Below are 21284 nucleotides of genomic sequence, written 5' to 3'. Positions count from 1 at the left end.
TCGCCTCTTCCTGTGTGTCTTCAAGAGCTGCCCGAGCGGCTTTATCGGCGTCTTCATTTCCTATGACGCCGCAGGGACTTGGCAGCCACTGAAATGTCACGTGATGTCCTTTCTCATGAGATGTATGGAGTAGGCATCTAATATCGAACACGAGCTGTTCGAATGGCCCGCGACGCAGAGCTGATAGCACAGATTGTAGGGCTGCCTTTGAGTCACTGAAGATTGACCATTGTCGAGGTGGTTCTCGATTGAGGAAACAAAGTGCAGCGCGAAGAGCAGCTAGTTCCGCAGATGTCGATGTCGTTGGGTGGTCAGTCCTAAAGCTGATGGTAATAGCTCTTGCTGGGACGACCACAGCACCGGACGAACACTGAATGTTTGTGGAACAATCAGTATAAATATGTGCACTGTCCGCGTACCTCTCGTGCAGAAGAAGCAGAGACAGTTGTTTCAGCACAGGCGACGACAGCTCAGACTTTTTTCCGATTCCTGGTATGCTGAGATGGACTGTGGGGCTGACAAGACACCAAGGGGGTATCGCTGGTTTAGATGGAGCGGTGAAGCCCGAGGGAAGTTTGTCGTTGTGCTTGACGATAGTTTTAGAGAATGATGCTTGGTGCCTGTCTGAAGGTAGTGTTGCAAGGTGGTGGTAGCGGCACGTGCAAAATGTGACAGCCCAAGCCATAGGGCTCCTGGAATAAGGAATCCTCCCACCTAGGGTGAACCGGGTCCTGACTCGGATTAGCGATTCAGAAAATAAAGATATATTGCTCTCTCTCTCTCCTTTACACATTCTTTACGGAAGGGCGCTTTCTTTTATCTCAAAACTTTATTTACGCGCTCTACATTTCCTTCTTTCAAAGCGCTTGAAATAACGTGTTCGTCGAAGAGTCAGAGAATACCGTGTCTCGCCAAATGATTTGTTCCGGGAAAGGCATAACACAAATTGCTTCTGTATCGTGGAGAGAATGAAGAAAATAAAACGGGCTGCGAGTCTCAGGACGGGGATGCTGTGCGTGCGGCAGCGTGGTTGCCTTTATTGTCTGACGAAGCAATATACGGAGAGGGTGTCGCGCGCATACGACGCCCACGTTCTCGCATTGCCGGCGTAAGCATCGTGTGCAGCTGCGCGTGTCGCAACAAACAATATGCGATTCCGCAACACCCATGTACTGTACTGTGCTTGATGTGTACGATGTTCGCTTGCACAACGACCACACAATCGGGCACACGCGGCGCACTGGTGGCCCCGAATGTATTCGCAGGAGGCCTGCCTGCGAATATAAACTATTTACTTGTATTTCCGATCGGCTGCAAGTGGTATAGCGGCTTCAGTATGTCCACAGCAGTGTGGCCGTGGTCTTTCATCGCCCGATGGCCGCACCACGCTTTTCTCATGCTTCGGCACGGTGTTGAGCAACCGAAAGCTTCTCAGTAAAGGCGCTGAATTACATGTAGCCTGCGTTCCTATTTGTTTACGAAAATAAATACGTAAGTGAGCGCTGACGACTTGGCGGCACTTGTTTGGCCATGTTTTCTTTATGAGTGTGTACATAAGACTTGCACACTTGTAAGTAAAATAAGAAAGAAAGAAAGATTGGAAGAAAGAAAAATCACGAATCTTGCTGATGAATTCTGCAGGCTGCGCATCACAGGCAGGACACAATTGGTGCTGTGATAGTAGCTTCAACTCTTCAGTCACATTTATGTCATTTGGCAACGCTGCTAAATACAAAAACTATTAAGTTGGAATCAAAACCACGCACCCATACATGCACGCGCACTACCAGTACAACGAATAATGCGTGAGGCATTATCAGCCAATAAGAACAGGAGCCGATCGGCTTCACACGTGCATTCATTATGAACCTGCGTTAGAAGCGCTTGCTTGCTATTTGACATTCACACACTTTATCGGAGAATTTCAGATCTGTCACCTGCGTCACAAGGCCCGTGGTGTGGACGTTCCCGAAGCTGCCGTCTGGTTGCTGCAGCTGGGCTAGAGGTCTGAGTGCATCGTGGACAGCTGCCGACCCACCTCCAAGTTCGTTATCGGTCAAACAGGCCATGGCCAACACGTTGATAGCAAGGGAGTCCATGACAGCAGCTGCAATCCACATTTTACTCAATGTATATGCGTCGTCCGCACACTTGTCTAGCACACGTATATAGAGCACTGGATCGGTGCGCTCAAAAGTGCGCTTGTGCATTCTGTACCGTATATATCGCGGTTGGTTTGAGACGACTGAAATTTTTCCTGTATTAACACCGCGTAAATATTTTTGACCTCACAGACACCTTATTAAGAAGTGCTGCATCTTGCTATTATTCTATTCACTTTTATGTTTGAAGAACCTCATTCACACGTCTGAGTCTATGTCGTAATTTGTTTTCTTTGCTCTTGACGCCCCGCGGCATGTTTTTGTACCTCCTCGCATTTGATTGCCGTTTCTGTCTTTGCTGTATTTTGAAACAAAATATTTATAGGACAGTTTGTCCTCTGTACCTTTTTCAAATGGCCCCTGCGCTATCCTTTGGCTACGGGGCCGCACAGGTTGTGCATAGTGTGTCCGTATGACTGATGAGTAATAAATAACTCAGAACTCGGAATTTGATGTTAAGCACGTATTACCAGAAAGGTTGGTCGGCGCTACTTGATGACATTTCCAGGTTTTAGCGGGTGATTCATTGCCATTTTTGTTTGCTTTGCAAGAGCACACGGCATGATTCTTTGCAACAACACGCGAGTTTCAGCAGTAGGGTTATGACTGAATTAAGGGCACGCATTTTCTCAGCGACGTCTTAGTGATCATTCACGCTTGGTTGCACAAGATTATTCGAAAAATTGGGCAGCTTCGCTTCAATAACTGCATGTTAGTTAATAAAGATGCAATAACAGAAATAATCCCGATGAATACATCTCAGTTCTGGCTCTTAAACGGCAGCAGCAACCGAAGTGTCAGCATACACTTTTCCTCACGTTTCGGACCCGTGGGTATTTCGGTCACTACGTTCGGAAATCAATGCCCTGACCATACAACCAGGGCCCGAATTTAGAACAAGATTTCATTCTTGAAAATTATTCGCCATTGGGTCATACATTTTTCTAATTATACGTTCGCTACGACAATTGGCCCGCGCGTGTTCTTGCAAATCGATGTAGCATGCGAACTGCTTCAGAAGACGCGCCCCGAAGAACGCCCTAGAGGCTGAGCCACATTGTGGATCATCCATATATATATAATGTGGGTTATAAAGCGTACAAGTTTCCATGCTGTAGAGAACGAGTGATTTCCTCAGTTGTGTGTCTTTCTGGTTCCTCATTAGCTTAGCTTACGCTATAATGGAATCACCATTACGGATCTAGTAGCGCGTGTGTCGTCTCGAAAAAATTAACATCACGATGTATTAAAAACAAACATCCCTTTCATATATTTCTTGTTCCGCGGTTTTCCAAAGGGCTGAGAACCAAATCTGGGAAACGGTGACGGTGACCGCGGCGCAGTGTCGGCGCCTTTGCAAACCTAAAACTGACGCTCTCTTATCTCATCCTTCCGACCTGCCGTCACGAACCACGCAGGAGACAGCAGCTGGGCCCTAAAAGTACGCTGCTCAAATGGCCAGCCACTCTGATGGATGCGCGTGAGCCACGAGCGTATCGTCACCTGGGCTTTCGGCTGCCAGCTCTTGGACGTTCGCCATGACCATGTCGGTGAGCTTGCGGCCGCGGTCCCCGAGCGAGCAGAGAGCCAGCAGCTGCAGGGCCTCTGAGAAGCGGTTGCGCGGAACAGGGTCGGACGATTTCTTCCGCAGTAGCGCAGCAAGATTGCGGCCTCTCGGGTCTCGTATAGGCTGGCAGGATGCGGATAGCGCCAGAACGTGCAGCGCCAGCTGTCCCTTCTCGGCAGTCCTGTCGGCGGGACGCAAGAATATTTGTTCAGCGAGGCATCACCATCGGCCCTTATAGTGACGTTGAGGCGCTGAGTATTGAAACGGGGCTGCCAAGCAATGAATAACCTTCGAGTTTATCACTGAAACTTTTCTGTCTGTCACCATGAGTGTTCGATAGAATGAAGGTTCTCGCTAATGGCGCGGGCTATCACTCGAACGCCCCACAAGGAAGCGTGAGGACATCTATTTTTCAAGGGCACTAAGTGATAAAAAGGTGGTGAGAAGAATTAGTCCGTGAGCACTGCGGGAAGGCTGCCAGTCGCAGACGGCACTTCGCAGTGCGCATAAGCGTTTTGGGATTCACGAAAAGCTCTTACGCTAGAATCGCTTGTAAAAGCAAATTTTAGCCTATCCTGTTGTTGGACGTGTTATTGGTCAGTTTTTGCTGAGCGTCAGTTACTATCCACGCTGCTTAGATTTCACGCGCTGAGGCACTTCCTAGAAATACATAGATTTCGATTTCTTGATAAGCGCGTCTCTCTGAGAAGAGAGCGACGCGCTGTCAGCTTGTCCACATTTCAACAAAAAAGCCGACTGGACGCACCCTCACGCTCCGTTCAATCGGGGGCTGAATTGATAAAGCATTTCGTTCGTAAGCGTTCTTTGCAATTGACCTGTCGCCTGCGGTAAGAATAGGACCAGCACCAGGATTGGCTATAATGCTTTCTTACAAACAATTCTAGTACAGGCACGGTTTAGCGTTGTGCACAGGCTCACTAACGTTACCGCTCAGCGGATGTGTGCAATACGTCTGAATAGAGCGGACCGTAAACGCGCGTGAGATTTTATTTGTTTCGAGTGATATGCTGACATGTGAACCCGCCGGATATAAAGGCACATGGCACCCACCATTGATTTCGTTGCTTCGTTTGCCAAGGTTCGAGTGTTTTAGTGCGTTAACGGTGGGAAAATAATTTTCCTGGCAGATGACTACGTCGTTTCATTTTGAAAATAGTGGGAACACTAGACTGCGTGCCTTGGTGTACTTTCTGCGATTTTTAACAGCACAGTGAAGGATGCTAATACCCATGCCGCAATGATATGCTGCCATCATGCCCGTGGCCACAAAGAATCGTTTGCCTGTCGTCTGCTAGTCTCACTTCCTGACTATAACGAAGAATAACTAAATGTATAAATGACAGACCACAAAAATGAGAAATATATAGAAAAAACTTGCCTAAAATAGACCACAGTAACATATTTAGTAGAAGAAAGTAGAAAAGTCAGCATGTGTCATTGTTTCACGCAACTAATACCCTGCAGTTACCGTAATGTGTCCACCACTTTACAGTATCGGGACTATCTTCTACCTTGAGACATTTTGCTTGATATTGTCACGTAGTAGCGATGGTGAGTAATACAGCGGCAAAACTGTGAATGTCAAAACTAACTTTTTATTGGGTGAGCTTATGCCCACAAAAGCAAGTTACACTCAAAGCACAGCGATAGCGGCGAACACGGTCGGCGATCGTCGAAATCTGATCTGCCGGTCGAGCTTTTATACACGAGTCATCGAAGGTTCCATAGTAATTGCTGGTACCCGCATGTCTTCCAGAAAGTTCTACACAATTCGCATCGCACATGCAGTCATATTACGCAAGCTTCGGGGACAACAGAACCATCGAAAACATTCGAGAAACTTCCGATACTTGCGGGCGCGTCCCGCGCTTAGCGATAACGTTTGTTAGACAGTTAAAAGCGGCCACCTGAAAAAGATAAACAAATACACGTGTCAGTATTGTTGGAAAAGAAGAAAACTCATTTCCCTTCCACTGTGTGAAGAAGTATGACCAGCGAAGTTGTGTATGTGGGCCCCTCAATGGCAGAGCTGCGCCTCCGTCGCGGGTCGGCCCGGCATTGCACTTTCTTTCGGATCTGTTCACGTATGGAGAGTGTTTAATACCTGCTTTACTTCCGTCGCGGGTCGGCCGGGCATTGCACTATCTTTGGGATCGGCCCAGGTACGGGGAGGGCTTAACGCCTGCGTCACCTCCGCCGCGGGTCGGTCCGGCATTGCACTATCTTCAGGATTTTTTTTCTGCTCGCGGACACGATAGGGGGGGAAGTAGCCCTTAACAGCTTCGCTGTAATAGCCGAAGTGCGATTTCTATGAGATGCATATAGTGCATTCAAAGGGTCGTGTAAGTGTTGTGTATAGTAAAGGCTGCAAATAACTGCTAGTTAAGTATAAATTCCTATTTTTTTGTTTCTGATGTTCAACGTTACAATATACGAGACGTAGAAAATACGACACACGAGAGCTTTATATATATATATATATATATATATATATATATATATATATATATATATATATATATATATATATATATATATATATATATATATATATATATATAAATTAGGAAAGTGTGTGTATGGGTGAGATCATATATCTATGATGTGTCTATTAATCAGTGAACGCAATAGAAAACTCTTGTATATTTATTGACAGAAATTCCTGTGCGTAGTGTCTACTGAGTGGCTGCTGTAAAATTGGTGTAACAGTCTTTAGTGTTAATACATCACGCATGTAAGCTGAATATATGCACAGGTTTGTCTGCAAAAATCGTGATGTGCATTCTATACTGAGTGACTGCTGCCACCATGATGTTAAAAGTAATTAGCTGTTAAGTTTATGATGAAACTTTTATGCATCATCAGAAACATATAGACGTGTAATCAGAAATTGGAGACCCATTTTTGCGGTGGTAAACTCATCCTGAAACTGTTCGCGTAGGTATTCGGTAAGCTGTAAGGTGGAACGCCTATGAAGTGCATCCTTTAAGGCCGGATATCTCAAAGGTCTCGAAAGGGATAGAATGGGTGTCAAGTTGCGCAAAACAAGGGTAATGTGCGATTACGTCCTTCGTTATGCTGTAGACATAAATATGTTAATAATGATGATGATTTTAATGGTCGATGATCATCTTTACCTCGAAAGTAGTGTTAGATTTACGATTATTTATTATTGTTATATGGCACTTAAGAGATGTCGCTTTTAATTATCACCGGCTTCTCTTTTTCCCATAGAGCTATGAAAAGAAAAAAGAATTAAACACAATGCATAATAATGAAAAGCAGACTGCTAATCGCAATAAGGCAAAGTCCAGTCGCATAAGTACACTAATGCCACACTAAAACTGGAAGTCAACTCAGAAACACAGCAACACAAATTGGGGCCACATAACTACACTAAAATCAGGGCACGTGAAAAAGCACAATTTGATTCAAATGAAAGTACATGAATCCAGTCATTGAATAACTATTTTCACTAAACACGCATTCCTTGTCCGCTAATCGACTTCGATTCCAATATATCAAAATGTGTCCTAGAGTGAATAGTAAGATTTTTAGAAGAGTTATAACAAAGTATGTCCTGAGAGGATGTGGATATTCGTTCTTAGTATCACATTCTAGCTGACTGCGTGCTTCAAAAGGTTTTGAACCAGAGTTGCACAAACGGTTTGTTAATTTGTCATGAATAGGTGATATGCGCAAAAACCAAAGCAACAAAAGAACAAAAATAATGGGAGAGTGGTAGTTATAATCCTGCAGCTGTATGGGTGAAGCCCCACACATGGGATTTTTAGCTTTCTTTGTCTTGATTGATTGTTGGCTCCTTTAAAATGAAGCAAGAACTATTCTTAATGTGTCTTTTATGTATGCTTAACATTATGTATGCTTAAAAAAGAAAACGACAGACGCCTCCATTAACCTCAGGTTCACACCTCATCTAGCTTAATGCATACTGACAAAAATAAACTGAAGCTTGCTTGTCAGTGCAATGTTCTGTATTTATACATTTTTTGAAGCCAACAGCGACCACCAACACGGAGTAGTCTCTGTGTTGTGTGTGTGGGTCTGTGTACTTTTTGTCCCATGGCGAGTGCTGTTTGTTTTAAAGTGTATACGGTGCACTGACTAACTAACCACCTTCTAATATTCTGCAATTACCTCAAAATCAGTAGTCGTCTGGCTGGTACAATAAAAATTATTTGTAAGTGACTTCACACACCGTACTCAGATACACGCGCACTGCATGGCTTTTTTAATAAATTTTAACAACAACAAAAAATTTAAAAGAGCGTCGCACTGAGCTCTGTACAATCTTGCTGCTGCCATATGTATAATAAAGCACCACGCACTGTTGTTTTCCGGGTCAGTTTCAGCGTGACACACTGACGAGGTACCAAGGTCCTGCCCTCAAGCAAGCAACATGACCTTGCACCAAGAGTTGTATCCATAATCAGGTGTATGCAAGATTGAGCTTTAACGCGAGCGTCCTTTACGCGCGCAACGTAATGCCGAAGCAACTTTGAGTAATTTTTCGGCATAATTATGACTTGATATGTAAGCTGGTTCTCTGTAGAGCAGTAAGCAGATCGCTGTTTCTCTATTGTTTTCATGTGGCTTATACATTCATCAGTTTTTCTCGCTTTACAATAAAGAACTGTAGTGGCGCGACTATCGCCTCCAAAGCCGGCGTAGATGACGAGGGCTCACGCGCAGGTAGCGCGAGAACAGAACACGCTATAGCGCGCTCGACCTGAGCGGCCGCGCTGTCGGCCACTGCCGTGATCCCGCTGCACCGTGGCTGGCCGGCCTAAATAAACCGTGGCCACGGCGGCGACCTCTTCGCGCCGCCTCCTACAAATTGGTGACCCGGACGACCGAGCCCAGCCTTCCAACAGAACTATTCTATTTTCTCTGTGAAACCAACTGTACCCTGGCCCTTCTTTGTTGCACCATTTACCTCAGTGTTATAGTTGCCACCTACTCTCTGTCACGCGTGGCTGCATGAAATATCCGATGCCTTGGTTTATAAAAAGAAGAAACAAGCCTTAAAAAGAAATTAGAAAAAAAAACATTTTTAGGTGAGAAGAGTTTTGGTATTTCACCAGTCAGCGATGACAGACGTGACCGATATCTGACTTTTAAAAGCAGATTACTTATGGATCAAAAAAGCATTCGATTGTATTTGCATTTTGAAAATAGAAACAACTTTTCAACCTGCCCTCTACAACATCTGGGCACTGTGACATGACACGCTCTTCACGCCTAGCATGAAGCCTACTACACGCTGCACACCCAGCTTGACGCTATCGTGTCTCAAAATTGTGCACGAATGCACGTGGTCCCTGATTCAAAAATGATTGATTGACAAGGTCGGGAGAGTTTAGTAAACTGGCTATCAGGGCTTATTAAATAGAAAAGCGTACGCATTTATTTACTTCGCTTTCCTTGCTTTGAAAGTGCATGTACTTTTTCTTCTCCTTCCTTTTTTTACCTATACTTGCAATCCATGGCAAGCGGAAACTTATTGGAAATTGACCTTTACGCTGTTATAACAACTGGAGGAAAACTGGTGTTGCTTGTATTTTGAACCTACTGCACATAAGCGGTTCTATTGGTATTCCTGTTTTCATATTTATCTTTCGAAGGATCTTCTGATGTAAAATGAAACAAAAATTCGTTTTCTTCTACAATACCCTAAATTACAAATTCTTTCTCACAGCCAATCAGAGAAAAAGCGCTGAACACATTGGCCAGCAGCGCAATAAAACTGAGTAAAGCAAAAAGAACGAAGATGCACACGAGTGCTACGTTTTTTAAGTTTAGTGGTTTGTTAAGTTCGGCTGTTCAAAACTAATCTTCGCTACATGCGAATTGTCTTTTTGCGCTACAGTTAAATATAATCAGCTTTTACCATAAAGACCTAATTTTAGTTTTGAAACAAACTGCATATTTGCATGATGTTTGTTATTTTGCAATGTTTCTGTGATGCGCGATAGAAAATTCAAACAGGACAGAAGTTTACAGGAAGATGGAGGCTAGAAGTAATAAACAGTAGTCGAGCATGGAATGTTGGGCGCAGATGTTTCGACAAGGGAAGTTCTCTTCGTCCTCACGAAAAGAAATGCCCTTGCCAAAACGTTGGCTTCAGCGACATTCCTTGTTTGCGCACTATTCATGGCGACAGAACATTGTCGTTACACATCAAGTACCGTGGAACAGAAAGAAAAGTAAAATACCAGAAAAATTTGAAACAGAAAGAACAACTTTTCCTGTAATACAAACGAGCCAACTGCTTTCGAACAAACAAACGAAAAATTATGTTGAAGTAAAATTAAAAAAAAACTTTTTAAATAAGAGAAACAAATGAAATATAGAAAACGAAGCTTTACAAAAGTTTTCTGGCGAGGCAGCTGCCAGAAAATTTCTGCTTCTTCTAAGGAAATATACTTTATAGTGTGGTTCTGCTTTCGTTTAAAAGCGTGTTCGGCATTGTCAGTAGAATGCACACACTGCCACTTTGATGCTGCTAGCTTCGTCTACATAGAGTAGCGAACGCTGCATGGATGGGGCTCTGCGCAAATGTGATCGACAATACACGTGCAGTAGCTGCTCACTTCCCTGGTAATCAGTGCCAACACGGCTGAGGGTTCGCGTTTCTAACGAAACATGCAGTGGCTGTTTATATGTTCAGTGCGTTATGTTGAAGGTTAGACTAGAACTTGAGTAAAGCGCACAAAAATTGGTCTTTAGAAACTCCTAAATCAACAAAGATCACGCGTCAGAAAGGTGAACAGTTTGCAGTCAGTAGTTATTATTACAAGTGCAGAAACTGTCGCAAGTTGGCCGCTTTGTTAGAATTACGGCAAAGTCTCTGGCTGCAATGCTGGGTACCTGGATTGGATACCAGATTACTACTAGTTGTCTTGTTCTTTTGTTTCTATTTTTGGCTACGAGAGTAAGCTTGATGTGGCGAAAGCGTTTTCGCCACTTAATTCTGGCAAGGCAAGACGACAGGAAGCAGGCTGTCATCCGTGCTGCCGCACTGACACACGCATTGGACCATCGGGCCACGTATTTGAGCAAGTTTCTTGCCCCGTTCTTACCGGAATAAACGTATTTGCACATACGTATGACCCGACGGTGCATTACGCCTGGCTGTCGAGCGGCCGTGAGGACGCGTTGCTTGCTATCAGTTGGCGTTGTCAGATCTAAGGGCGAGTGTGTTTTGAGACTGAGATAAAGAAAAGAAAAAAACAAGACAACTGAGGAAATACTTAAGATCCGAAGAGAAATCAAACCCTGGACCGCAGCATGGCAGGCACAGACGTTACCGCTAAGGCCACCGATAAAGCTGGCGAACACATTTTTCTGGTTGTCATTAACCACTGCCTAAAAGCTGCTGAGGTCTTTGCCGCATTATTTTTGTTGATTTCGGCGTTTCGAAGGTCGATACTTGTGCGCTAGCTATACGTGCATGCTACTCTAACCTCTGGTCGTATGACGTATTTAACGCATGGAGTCGCTTGTAAACGCCTCCTTCGTTAGAATAACCAGCCCTGATTGTCAACGAAATGCGCTACGGCACGTACTCCTCCATCTTGTTCGTGCAGGTTCCAAGCTGGCACTTACGATGACGGGAAGGTATGCGTGTATCATAAGCAGCTTTGAGCGTACTCGAACCACTGCATTCTGAAAGTGGTGCGAATCTTTGCGGAATAAGGTTGTGCAAGAGCGTCCTCCTTACCCCTGTATGGATCGGCCAGTACAATGTACCTTTAAGGCAACAAACTGGATTGTTCGCACGTACGTCCGACGTAGCTTTAGGCACTTCGTTTTGTGAATACAGTGCATCAATCCCAAGTAGTGGACAAGCCGGTCTCAAGGTTACTGCAGATCAAGTTTTTGCGGTGTGGCAAATGTATGCGTTTCTGAGTGAGTGCCCGTAAGAAACAGAGAAGGAAGCTGCAGGTCAAACGTGATATACTTTGACAACGGCTGATTCACCAGCCGAAACGTCAGTAAAATATTCTGGGCAAATCCAACGGACGTCGCACACTATTTTCCTTCATTTTCCTACCAGGGCCAACGTGATTTCCTCAGCCACAACTGTATATGCATATATATATATATCGGCGGATAATTGCGTGGAGATCTTTACTCGAGGCACATCCCCCTTTCACGTACAGAAATAAATGTCCAAGGATGTCGTTTGGCTGAGGACGAACTGTTACTGCACCAGATTCAATTTGCCTAGACGTCCTTGCCACGAAGGAAACACTCCATTTTTCCCCGCATCATTGTTATATGAAAACACGTGGTATTATTTTCCATCACTGCGGGACTAGTGCGTCGCACAAAAAAGAAAAGAAAGACGGGCTGTTGCACGTGGCTACTAGCACAACAATAACGACAACAGCAACATGGCAACAGCTGCTCTCCTACACTGTCGAAGAAAAACAGAATGAGCGCCGAGATGCCTAGTTGCACGAGCAAACCGACATCGCAAATAGCTAGGCGAAGAGAGAGCCAGAGTTATCGAGGCGTCGTTGCTTATTGGCTGCCTCCTGACAAATTCCGGCTATTATTCACTCTGCCCAGTGCGCCTTTTGGCGGCCGGCGCAGGCAGGCGTTCGGAGTCGGCCGACTGTGCAGCCCATAGCGTACGTGGGCAGCTGGACGAGCAGCTGGTGCTGCAGCTCGCGCACGTGCAGCAGGGCCTCCACCGAGCAGCGGTCGAAGAAAGCCGGATCGACCAGCGCCAACGCCAGCGTCCGCTGATGCGCCTCGCCGGGGCCCGCCGGGACCTTGTACTGGTGGCACGGGTGCGTCTTGAGCCAGGATCGCGCACGTCCTAGGGCCTCCTCCTCGGTGGCCAGCAGCCCCTGCGAGTCCGGCGGCCCGTCTAAAGAGCCGCGAAAGGGACGCACCCGCGTCACTTCTCCGGAGAGCAATGCGACAGCGCGGCGAAGACAGCGAATTCCAAGCACGTAGTGCCGCGCGGTGACAGGAGCGTGAAAGGTGAACGCGAAACTATAATGTCCGGAACATATCTGCGCGCCACGGTCGCCGATGCAAAGAGCTCCTGCTGGAATTAAATTGCTGTGCACGAAATGGCTAGCCATTCGTGAGTGTTCGTTTGAATAACTAATAAGAAACTTTGTATGACGGACGTTCCACGTATTTTCCTGCGCACAAAGAGCGTGCTCGTTTCCCCCTACACTGTAAAACCCAGCCGTTATTTTAACCGTCATGCTTTTATAATTTTTGCCAAGCCACCGGCGTCATTTCGGCAAGACGTTTGCATCTCCTCCGTGAACAAGGAGGGAAGGAGAGAAGCGCAATTACCACATAAAAAAAAAAGAAAATTGCTTGCGATAATAACGCAGTTTGATTGGCTTCCGTGTGCAGTACGTCCTGGGGATAAGCCTAGCAAAATGACGGCCTGCCGTCATTTTTACCGTCAAATGCTTGGAAATAGAGCTGCCAAGATGCTTCTCGTCATTTACTGTAATATTTTTTACAGTGTTCCTTTGATTCTCGTGTCTATTAAAGATGGAGGGAATGCAAAATGATTTTTTCTTGTCAGGCGTTTGTTGCAGTGGCACACCAATAGGATGGACTTGTTTCAGTGTCTTTGCACCTCTATAGAATAATGCTTAAACAAGAATTAAACAAAAGTAAAGGGTTTGTATAAGCCTACATCGTCAGTGAGAATGTCCACACAGCATGCTGTGCTCTTTCTCTACAAGGCTTCCGTTCATACAGCATGCACATGTAATGGTCATTGTGTTCCCAAAGCGATAGTGCCAAAATAGCCGAGTATTAGTCTCGCATGTTGTACAGGCTGCTGAATGAATTCTATACTGACAGCCTTCCACAAGGAATGTCCGGCTTGTGAGCACGTGCACCTAATTGTATACTTCATGTACCTTCCGTTCGCAACTTCCCGCTTGACCACTGCGGGACTTAGATGAGCTGGCTGGCCCTTGGGAAGGCGAAGTATGACGGCAAACAGCGCGACGTCCGAGGTGAGGCTGCGCGCGGCGCATGGTTATGTCTTAAGCCGGAATTCAATAGTTCTCTCTGCATGCGATTCACCTTACATATCCGCGGCGCTTTTACCCCCCAGCGTAGCTGAGAGGACTTTGCCCTCCAGTGGGCGTAACCAGGCTGATGATGATGATGATGATGATAATGATGATGATGTAGCTGAGTGGTTACGGCGTTAACCTGCTGAACCCGAGGTCGCAGGTTCGATGCCACAGCGGCCGCGTTCGGCTGAGGGCGGAATGGAAAAACGCCCGTGTGCCATGCATTCGTTGAACGTTAAAGACTCCCAGGTGTGCGTAGATTAATCTGGAGTCCCGTATTACGGCGTGCCTCTTAACTAGATTGTGGGTATGGCCCGTGAATTAAACCCAAAATTTATTTATGACGCCTAGTTTTGTCGTTACTAAAATTTTGACAACTCAAATAAGCTGATTTGAAAGGCGCATATCTTAAGTTTAGGCTCTAAACAAGGGCGCTATAACGTAAAGCTATTCCAAACTTTTCTATTCCAATTTTGCAATCAGCCTCTCTCTATAGATAGATAGATAGATAGATAGATAGATAGATAGATAGATAGATAGATAGATAGACAGACAGACAGACAGACAGACAGACAGACAGACAGATAGACAGATAGATAGATAGATAGATAGATAGATAGATAGATAGATAGATAGATAGATAGATAGATAGATAGATAGATAGATAGATAGATAGATAGATAGATAGATAGATAGATAGATAGATTATGGTTCCCCGCGCTACATGCCAGTAATGGTGCATCGCACTAGTCGCTCTAGAGCGCTCTCGCGGTGCTGTTCACATTGGGCTGGTCGAAATCGAGCGCTCGGAACACATGCACCTGCTTCATTTAAAGCGCCGCGCTCCAGCTCAGAACACTCGGAGGCGCTCCAACCTTCAACAGCATGAATAAAGTTTACTGCGCGGGCCTTTTTGGGGACACTGGCTTAGAACCTTTTGTTCTTATAGTGAATGATTGCAAAGTCGGCCCGACACTGTGCACTTCGCTTGCCTCTCGGCACTATAGCGCTAGCAGTGTGTGTGAGTGTCTCGTCACAGCTGCATGTGTTGCGCGTTTGACTGTCGGCCATTCTAAAGACGAATGCATAGGAGTTAGTAAATGCGATGCCGAGCCGCAATTGGTACAACATGGTCTGTTCGAGTCGTGCTAACCCAGTCGGTGGATATGGCTGTGGTTACAGGGACGACAAACATAATCGACAAATGATGACACCCAGCTTGCTCTTTTCTTGCACGACTTACATTTAAACCTAGCTCGTAACATCCCGACTGACGCAACATCTTTAGATTTTGAAAAAGCGTTCGATAAGGTCCCTCATGGTCGTCTGTTAATAAAGTTATCCCGTCTTAACATTCATCCTTGTGTTCGAAGCTGGATTCGAGGGTTTTTTAATTAACCGTCAGCAGTTCGTATACGCTAACTCACTCTTTATCCTTGACACCCGTGCTTTCAGGCGTACCTCAAGGTAGCGTACTTGGTCCCCTACTTTTCTTAATATACGTCAATGACCTGCCTTGTAATATTTCTTCTCATATCCAACTCATCGCAGATGATTGTGTGGTTTACCGAGCAGCTACTAACCCCACCGACCATTTGGCGTTACAAAATGACCTATCGCGCATACAAAACTGGTGTAACATTTGGCTCACGTCTTTAAATGTAGCTAAAACCGTGTTAATGTCTATTCATCGCCGTCGTAATTACGATATGCCTAATTATAGCATCAATAACATGTAGATTGCAGCAACTGATTCATTCAAATATCGTGGTGTGTATATCTCGCGTGACTTAACTTGGACCTGTCATGTTAACCGCGTAATAAATTCTGCTAATCGCACTTTAGGTTATCTACGCCGTAACCTTTTCCTCACTCCTGCCCCTATTAAACAACTTGCGTTTCAAACCTTGGTGCGGCCCAAGCTGGAGTATGCCGATGCTATTTTTGACCCCCACCACAATAACCTTATTAATGCCCTCGAGTCGGTTCAGAACCGCGCGACACGATTTATTCTGTCAACTTACTCGTACAATTCAAGCATCTCAGCACTAAAAGCCCAAATAAACTTACTCTCTCTACCCTCACGCCGTAGAATAGCACGTATTAACCTTTTTCATAAATTTTTCCATTCTTTCCATTTTGACAACCCGTACATAAAAAAAGCACATCGCATTGCCCGCACCACTCACTCTAACACAAGGCCATACCGTGACTTTTCAGCAATCATTTTTTCTGCACACAACACGAGACTGGAATGGCCTGCCCACCGAATTCGCCACTATCATCGACCCACTTGCATTCAAGCGACTCATCGAAAATATCCCTTTGTAATTTATAGCATCTTTCTTTGTCACTAACTCCCCACTCCCTCATGTAATGTCTCAACAAGAGACCTGTGAAGAAATACATGAATAAATAAAAACGTTCGACTCCTACAAGGGCAAGTTACATTCACGGGACGTTGATCACAGCCCAGCCGCAGCAACAGTTCGCGAAAGCGGAATCAAACCACATTGACCACTCTCATGTGCAGATCGGCGGGTTCATCGGAGTGGTCATTCCCTCTGATATTGCAGTGTCCCGGACGCCATTGAAAAATTGTGTCCCGTCGCTCACTGGCCCTTCCGGAATGGGGCGAGAAGCGAGTGACAGCCCGTCAATCGCCACATCGCGGATGTAAAGGGAGAGAAACAGGCAGTGCAGAATAGGCGAACACCTGCACAAAGGCGTCGCGTCGCTCCTCAACGCCAGATGAGGAAAAGCAGGATCTGAAGTTATAGAGAAAGTTATAGTCAACAAAATCATTGAATGTGGGTCGCTAAATAGAACATTCGCATGAATCACACTGAACCACGCTCGTAGGGATCGCTTGGTGATGGTTTTCTGTAATGATAACGTTTTCTGATTACAATTATTGAGTAATAATATTTAATGCAGTATTCATTTAAATTTTATTGTGTATCTCGATCTGGTATGCAAAAGGGCAAATGAATTCCACGACGAAAACAATTTATTGAAGAGGAACGCAACAAGGAGGCCTTATCTACACTTAATCCGTGAGAACGACCAGTGGGTCTTCGCTATATATCTTGTGGTAGTTGTCAAGACGCAACCGCTTTGGCGGCACTCGAGGCCATCCAGCGATAGCGCTCACCCTTCACCTTCAGGCTGTATTTCTGCAAAGTGCTTCTTTCGCAAGATAAGGGTGCTGAAGGGAAAGCGATTCCGTTCAGTTTCACAAGACGCCAGTGGACCTCGGTGATCGCCTAGGACGCTGTAATCTCCAGTAGTTGACGGTAGATTAGGATAAGCAATGGGTTGACAGCCGATGAGAAAGAGAAAGGTAGACACACAGGAAAACCACGGAGGTTAACCAGGAAAAAATTTAACCGACCATTACGATGCTCCCTTGTTCGAATCTTGAGCGCAGCTGTTTATGTGTTTTGAATTTGCGATATATTATAGCAAAGAATTCCATTCTGAAGGACGAGGTGCTCTCGGCGGCGGCACTGGCTGGCTTTCTGGGGGTGAGCGGTTGTTTCTGGCAGTCAGAGCTGGAGAGGACGTATTTGCTGACATGAGAGAACATCTTCGGCTAGAAATAACGGCGGCGAACTTTCCCCCAGGTGCGCCTGATGTCGAGGTGTCCCGCCGAACTATCAACATGAAAGTGCTGTAACACCTCCGACCTCAAACACCCTGGGAAAACGAGTGTCATTCGACCTCAATGAAAGCTGTTCGCTCTTCTGTACAGCACACCGCCGATCAACCGAAAGCTCCGCGCCGTTCTTTTCGTTTTCCTGACAATGGGCGCGCTCGGCTGCTCTAGGTGCTATATCACTTCTTTCATTACCCGCCGTGGTTGCTCAGTGGCTATGGTGTTGGGCTGCTGAGCACGAGGTCGCGGGATTGAATCCCGGCAACAGCGGCCGCATTTCGATGGGGGCGAAATGCGAAAACATCCGTGTACTTAGATTTAGGTGCAGGTTAAAGAACCCCAGGTGGTCGAAATTTCCGGAGTCCTCCACTACGGCGTGCCTCATAATCAGAAAGTGGTTTTGGCAAGTAAGACCCCATGATCTATCTATCTACTTCTTTCATCCACGGATCCTCCCTCTGCTTTTCCCCAATGTCCACGTGATTCAGCACGAGCAACGGTAATGGATTTTCTTCGCTTGCTGGTGCGGAATCATGCGGAAGTCGGGAAAGTCTGCCGGAGATTCTCTGCTCAAAGTGGGAGCGCTGCCATAGCACTGCGTCAGTCCACTTAGCTCGGACAGGCGATGCGAGGGGCTGACTTTTCGGCAAACTGCGAAATAATCGGCCGGACGGGTCTCCTACGCCTGGTCATCCAAGCTGCTCATCCAGAGCGTCGCGCTGCTCCTTCTATTGGGGTCCGTTTTCTTGCAACTGTTGCCGGCACTGGGGCGCGATGTGGCCGATGCGGTCGCATAGCTGGCAGCGTGGTCGCCCGACATCATCACGGGTATTTCTCGCTGGCCAAGGCACTGGAGGACGACGTGCATCTTCTTCAATAGCCTCCAGGCGGTCAGATAATGCGGCTATAGAGTCTGCGATCGCCCTGAAGTCCCTATCGCGGTCAGTGGAACCTCGCGGGCAATGATGCTCTGCCGCAGCGCAGGTAGCGACACATGTCGGAGGCGGCTGCATTGTTGCTACAGCCGGTGTCACTCCGGCGGGAGGTGCCGACGCTTATGGGTACCACGACTGCTGGCTGGCAGAGAAATGGGTGCCGATATGTAGTGGCTGGGACGCGTTCACCATCAAAAAAGCTGTCACATCAATGCGCTGTAAAATTTGGAGGAAGGCAGAGCAGCTGTCCGGGTTTGCAATAAGGATTTGCTCCAGCACGTCCGGGCTCAAGCCGCGCATGAGGTGCCGCAACCACTCCTCTACAGTCATAGACGGATTAATTTTGGTGCAGAGCTGCACAACATCATAGTAATATTGTTCGAGGGACTCTGATTGTAGCTGGGTCCGGTTTTGCAGCCGCAAATATGCGATTTCGATTGAGTGGCGACTGGTGAAAGACGTTTTTAGTAACGTTGCCCACTCTTCCCATGAATTAGGGGTCCCCGTTAAAATTTGAGTGATGTGCCACTTTTTTGCGTTCCCATCCAATGCCAAATACAAAAATTTAACGTTTGTGGCTTGACTTCACTTCCTGAGTGACGCTACATGTTCGTAGCAAAGAAGCCATTCGGAGATATATTTTTCTGGCGCGCCTCTGAAGATTGGCGGTGCGATAAAAGGGGTAGACATGGTGGCGAAAACTGAAGGGGGTTCGGTACTATAGTAGAGTTATTATAGGGAGTTTCCTGGACATTTGTTATCACGGCTTATGATTGCAGAGCGGGGTCTTCACTACCACGCACCTCCACTACTTTGTAGCGAAGGGACGCAGCTGTTAGGGATCAAACGCATCAGCTCACCAGGGAGACGAAGATGAAGGGGGATGAGCTCCGGCAGGGGCAAGTCCGGATCCGCAGATACGACGACGAGAAGTAGCATTCCAACAACTAGGTTTATTAATTTGGCATTTACTTTAAGTTTACACTGTACACATATTTATATAAAAAACGATGACATAACCGTCGTCGATGGCCTGCCTGAATGGCCTGGTCTCCCTTGGTGAAGTGGCGCCGTGAGCTGCTGTCTCTTTGCTCTCTTCAAAACTATTCAAACCATTCCGTAAATTAGTTTCTGCAGCATTCAAGGGAGAGATGGAGATTCTTGTTGGGAAAGAACCGCGGACAGGCGGAAGGCGCAGGCTTCTCCACCAATGGGTTATTTCGACCAATCAGGCAGGCCAACAGCATCCAATAAGAGCCAGAGTTTAAGAGGCAAAAAATGGTCGCGTAAACACTCCGCATACAAAATCAATTCGGCCATAACTAATCAATTTTTGACGCCTGATACAACCGAGCGTGGGAAGAGGGCGTGACACGTGCACGTAGTCACGTCTCAGGTGCGGCGGCGTCGGCCGGGCGAGAGCACATTCCCGAGGTGCCGTCGCTGTTATTTCTGCACAAAGGCTGCCCCTCATCGAGGAGCCCACAATATTCGTGGAAAGAAATAAGAGGTGCCCGTGGTATACTCTCTTCGCGACAATATTATACAGGACCCGGATACCTCGTCCTGCCAGATATATATGTCACACACACACACACACACACACACACACACACACACACACACACCTATAATATGTATATATGAAGTATATATAATATGTATATATGTGAAGAAGAAGACACAGAATCGAGGCGTCCGATTTAACTATATGAGGGTCGACAGCAGATAAGAAAAAAAATATGTAGAGGCTGTCTCAACTATCATGCACCAAGATTTGAAAACGCGCAAGCGTCACGTAGCTGGACCTAACGAAGGTAATGTATTTTGCCGTTTCTTGGAGATACTAAGATTATTTCTTGCATTCCGCCTAAGTACATAATAAGTCTGAATTAATTAACCAACTCCTCAAATATTATACTGTGGTATAAAGGTTATAAACAGGTTTTATACCACAGTGTTCTATTCCATCTATCAGGAGAAGACGAAGTGTCTTTCGGGCAGAACGCCTGATTTGGCGACGACGACGAAAAGGACGTAGACCCTAACGTCCTGTTGTTGTCCCTGGTTCCTGCTGGCCTCGACAGAGCGACCGTTTCGTTGACCTGTAGTGGTGTTTTCGCTAAGTATCGGGTGGTTTAAGGTGTCTCAATAACCGTATTTTAGTTCCTGGTTGATTGGCATTCTTTGCGTCAGCCGTCTTGAGCTGATGTCGACCAGTTCTCCTGGCCAGGCGCGATCCGCCTAGTCAGCATCCCTGCCACCTAATGAATTTCCCAGAGATTTATTTTTTCGCAGTGGCGTCAGCACCATTCCTGTGGCGCTTGTGCCTACCGATGGAGGTTCCATCAGGATCACGAATCCACAGGCTGTCCAGAAGGCACTTAAGGCCACGTCCAACCACTTCCAGACCATCACTGATGTGCGAGCGTTCGGACGGGGAGGTATAGTGTGTCGTTCACCCGACCAGACCTGTGTAGAAGACCTCTTGAAAAGCACTTCATTCGCTTCCACCCCGGTGAGTGCTTTCATTCCGCCTCACCTTGCGTGCACCAAGGGTCTTGTACGGGGCGTAGACTCCCGATTAAGTCCTACTGAAACCCTGGACAAGCTATCCGCAGCAGGCGTCATTGCTATCTACCGTTGCAATCGACTGACAAATAACGAGAGGGTTCCGACAGAATCTGTTATTGCAACGTTTGTGGGCACATCATGTCCATCTGAAATAAAGGTGTGGCCTCTTGTGTTCCGTGTAGTGCCGCTTGCGTCACGTCCAATCCAGTGTAAGAATTGTTGGAGATTCGGGCACAGCGCAGGAGGATGTAAGTCTAGCTTGCGTTGCCGCACCTG

General features: G+C 46.4%; 1 protein-coding gene across 2 annotated transcripts in view; it reads right to left on the bottom strand.

Annotated features, from left to right (window-relative positions):
- LOC126548054 (uncharacterized protein CG3556) overlaps positions 1-21284 on the bottom strand; it is a 109902-nt gene that overhangs the window by 65032 nt on the left and 23586 nt on the right. Inside the window, exons 2-4 of one of the 2 annotated variants that reach the window (XM_050196134.3) lie at positions 12415-12652; positions 3666-3910; positions 1938-2107 (exon numbers count right to left, since the gene is read on the bottom strand). In XM_050196134.3, the coding sequence (XP_050052091.1) occupies positions 1938-2107; positions 3666-3910; positions 12415-12652 (653 nt within the window). The remainder of the gene's footprint in view (positions 1-1937; positions 2108-3665; positions 3911-12414; positions 12653-21284) is intronic. The other variant, XM_050196136.3, reaches the window with a different exon arrangement.

This window comes from Dermacentor andersoni, chromosome 1, assembly GCF_023375885.2.
Source record: "Dermacentor andersoni chromosome 1, qqDerAnde1_hic_scaffold, whole genome shotgun sequence".
In the NCBI taxonomy this organism is placed as follows: Eukaryota; Metazoa; Arthropoda; class Arachnida; order Ixodida; family Ixodidae; genus Dermacentor; species Dermacentor andersoni.
Note: the sequence above shows the minus strand (reverse complement) of the source record. Positions and strands in the feature narration are given on the sequence as shown.